This window comes from Monoraphidium neglectum, assembly GCF_000611645.1.
Source record: "Monoraphidium neglectum strain SAG 48.87 unplaced genomic scaffold scaffold05373, whole genome shotgun sequence".
Lineage (NCBI taxonomy): Eukaryota > Viridiplantae > Chlorophyta > Chlorophyceae > Sphaeropleales > Selenastraceae > Monoraphidium > Monoraphidium neglectum.
The window spans coordinates 1-3262 of NW_014008257.1; the positions used below are offsets into that span (position 1 = coordinate 1).

The 3262-nt window shown below is 71.0% G+C and overlaps 1 protein-coding gene across 1 annotated transcript; it reads left to right on the forward strand.

Annotated features, from left to right (window-relative positions):
- Positions 1-49: 49 nt before the first annotated feature.
- On the forward strand, positions 50-3086 carry MNEG_15488 (hypothetical protein; the record flags this gene model as incomplete). Its single annotated transcript, XM_014036041.1, has 6 exons — positions 50-64; positions 310-561; positions 935-1138; positions 1328-1549; positions 2228-2737; positions 2988-3086. The coding sequence occupies 6 exons, from the start codon at positions 50-52 to the stop codon at positions 3084-3086; spliced, it is 1302 nt and encodes a 433-aa protein (XP_013891495.1).
- Between the last annotated feature and the right edge of the window lie 176 nt (positions 3087-3262).

Genomic DNA, 3262 nt, shown 5'->3' on the forward strand with positions numbered 1-3262 from the left:
CCCGCCGTGCAGGCTTTTCGTCACGCCCATCACATCGCTCACCACCAACATGCGCGAGTTCAGGGTGAGCGCCTATCGCACCCCCCCCCCCCCAACCCCCCACCCCACCCCTCACCAGCCCGCGAGGGGTGTAGGCATCTAATCGCTGGGTCACCACTGCTTCCCGGCTGTGCGCTTGGGTGCCTTGCTTCCAGATTTGATGCGCTTGCTTCCCAAATAGAAGGACGTAAGCGGCTGCCGGCCCTTGTTTACAAGGCAGCCGCCATGCCTTTGCATGCCGAGCCGACTTGACCGCCGCTCCCGCCGCAGGCGCTGGCGGCGCTGCCGGCGGCGCCGCCGCAGCTGCTGTCGCAGATCATTAGCCCGGTCAAGCCGCCGCCCTTCTCATCCCTCGCGCTGCCGGCCGCGCTGGGCGAGGCGGGGGCGACGGCGGCGGCGGCAGGGATGGAGCCGGAGCCAGGGGCCGGCGCCGCGGGGCTGCCGCGGCTGGCGGCGACGCAGCTGCCGCAGCGGATGGCGGCTGCGCTGGCGGCGGCATACAACCTGAGCCAGCAGGCGGCGGTGGCGGCTTGCCTTGAGCCCTATGCAGCGCCCCACCGGCCCTTCTCCCTCGTCCAAGGTTAGCCCTCCAACCTCGGTCCCGTTTCATTGAGCAGCTTCTTGGCGCAGGGCGCCCTGGGGCGAACCGACAGGGAAATCAGCATGTGCACATCCCACATTTGCGGCGTTTCAAAAATGGAGTCTTCGGCAACGCTTTCGCCGCCGCGAGCGCATGCTGGCAGCTCCCAACCCGCCCGGATCCCCTCAAGTCCCACGTACTCCCTTCATCTACTGCTTCCCTTGATGCTGTCAACCTATTTCAGGGCCCCCTGGGACCGGCAAAACGTCCGTCATCATCGGGATCGTCTCCGCCCTCCTCGCCGCCCGCGCCAAGCCCGCCGCGGCCCCCGCGGGCCGCAGCGGCGCCGCCGCAGATGGCGCGGTGCCGGCCGTGCGCGGCATCCGTCTGACGGGCCCGCCGCCGCCGGCGCGCGTGCTGGTGTGCGCCCAGAGCAACGCGGCCATAGACGAGATCGTGGCTCGGCTGGCGGCGCAGGGCGTGTGGCGGCCGGGCGGGGCGCGGGAGGCGCCGGGCATGGTGCGCGGCTCCGGGGACGCCAAACACTGGCGCAGCCCGTCCCTGCTGCCACCCTTGCAATTCTGTTCGTACCTGGGCTGCTGAGACAGCATGCAGCCATCGTGCCATTAACCACCTCAGCCATGACCCCAAGACTTCCAATTCGCCCCGCGACTTTCCCTTGGACGCTCGCCCTCCCCATCAACCCAGGTCCGCGCCGGCCGGTCCGACGCGACTCACGCGTCCGTCATCGCTTACCACGTTGACGCGCTCGCTGACGAGGCGTTCAACTACCACATACGCCGCGACAACAACAACCAGCAGCAGCAGCAGGCGGAGGGGACAGCTGCAGCCGCCGCGCCGCCGCAGCACCGGCAGCGGGTGGAGCGGCGGCGCCAGGCGTTGGAGGAGCTTCGGGCGCGGCTGGCAGAGGTGGAGGGGCGGCTGGCGCGGGTGGCGGCGCGGCAGAAGACGGCGGCGATGAGAGCGCCGCGGCGGGCGCAGGAGCGGGAGGCGTCGCCGCCGCCGCTGGCCCGGGCTGGGTCACCGCCGCAGCCGCCGCCGCTGCCGCAGGAGGCGGGGGGGTCGGATGAGGGGGGCCAGGCAGCGGCGGCACCTGCCAGCGGTGAGGCGTCCGAGGAGGGCGAGTGGTGCAGGCGGCAGCAGGAGCAAAAGCAGGAGCGAGATCAGCAGCGGCAGCGGCAGCAACGGTCAGGGCATGGCAGCATGGACGAGCGCCGGCGCAACGGTGATAGCAGGAGCAGGAGCAGGAGCAGGAGCAGGAGCAGGAGCAGGAGCAGGAACGGCAGGAGGAGCAAGAAGCGTGACAGGCACAGGAGCAGGGATAGGCATATTGATCCAGGCAGCAGCAGACACAGACGGTATGAGAGGAGCGGCAGCAGGGACAGGCACAAGAGGAGCAGGAGCAGGGATAGGGCTAGGGCGGACAGCGGTAGGCGCCACAGCAGGCGCAGGAGCGCGTCTCGTGACAAGCGCCGCAGCAGGAAGCGCAGCAGGAGCAGAGCCAGGAGCACAAGCAGCAGCCCGCCGCCGCCGCTCCCGTCGTCGCCGCCGCCGCCCCTGCCCCCGTCGCCGCCGCCGCCGCCGCAGTCGGAGCGCGCGGGCTCGGGCGGCGGCCGCGACGGCGCCATCGTGGGGGCTTTGGCGGCGCCAGGGCCTGCGCGGGTGGCACAGGTAGAGGCAGACCAGCAGCAGCAGGGGCAGGAAGAGGAGGACGAGGCAGCCCTGTCTGAGCAGCTGCAGCGGCTCAAGCTGGAGATCGCACAGGCAGAGCGCGACCTGTCTGCTGCCACGCTGGCCGCCAACGCGGGCGCCGCCGCCGCTGGCGGCGGCGGCGTGGCCGCGGGGCGCGCGCCGGAGCGGCAGCGGCGGGAGCTGCGACTGGCCGTGCTGAGGGCGGCAGAGGTGGTGGTGTGCACGCTGAGCGCGGCGGGCGGCCTGAGGGAGGCTGCAGAGGCCGCCGGCGGTGGTGCTGGGGCCGGCGGTAACGGTGGCGGCGGGGCGGGCGGCGGCGGCGGGCAGCAGGCGGCAGCGGCGGCCGCGGCGGTGGCGGCGGGGATGCCGCTCTTTGATGCGCTTGTGGTGGATGAGGCCGCGCAGGTGGGAGGCAGGGCGCGGCTGTCTGAGTCGTCAGTGGATTGCACAAACCGCCAGCTGCCGAACCACATGCGGCTGCTTTGAAAAAGTACGAACTCCCTCGCCACAGGCCGTCAGCTTGCCGATTCGGCGTGTTGTCGACAGCCCTGCTGACCGCCCCTCCCAGCGTGCGATGTTTGACCGGTCAAAGTCGGGGGTTGCCTTACACGCTGATCTCCCTGCGCGACACTCCGTGCCCGCACCCACGCCCCAGGCGCTGGAGCCCGCCATCCTGATCCCCCTGCAGCTGCTCAAGCCCGGTGAGCCACCCCCCTTGCGCTCGATTTTCTTGTGCCCGCCTGGCGCCTTCTGAGCCCCGCCTGGCTGGTTCGGCCTCGCAGGCGCATACACGCCTGCGCTCCGCGCCGCCGCGTCACGATTTTGCCGCCTCATGGAATCGTCTCATGGAATCCAAGGCCACACCACCACCACCCTCACCACCACCAACATCACCCCCCTCGTCACCACCAACACCACAGCCCTTATCAC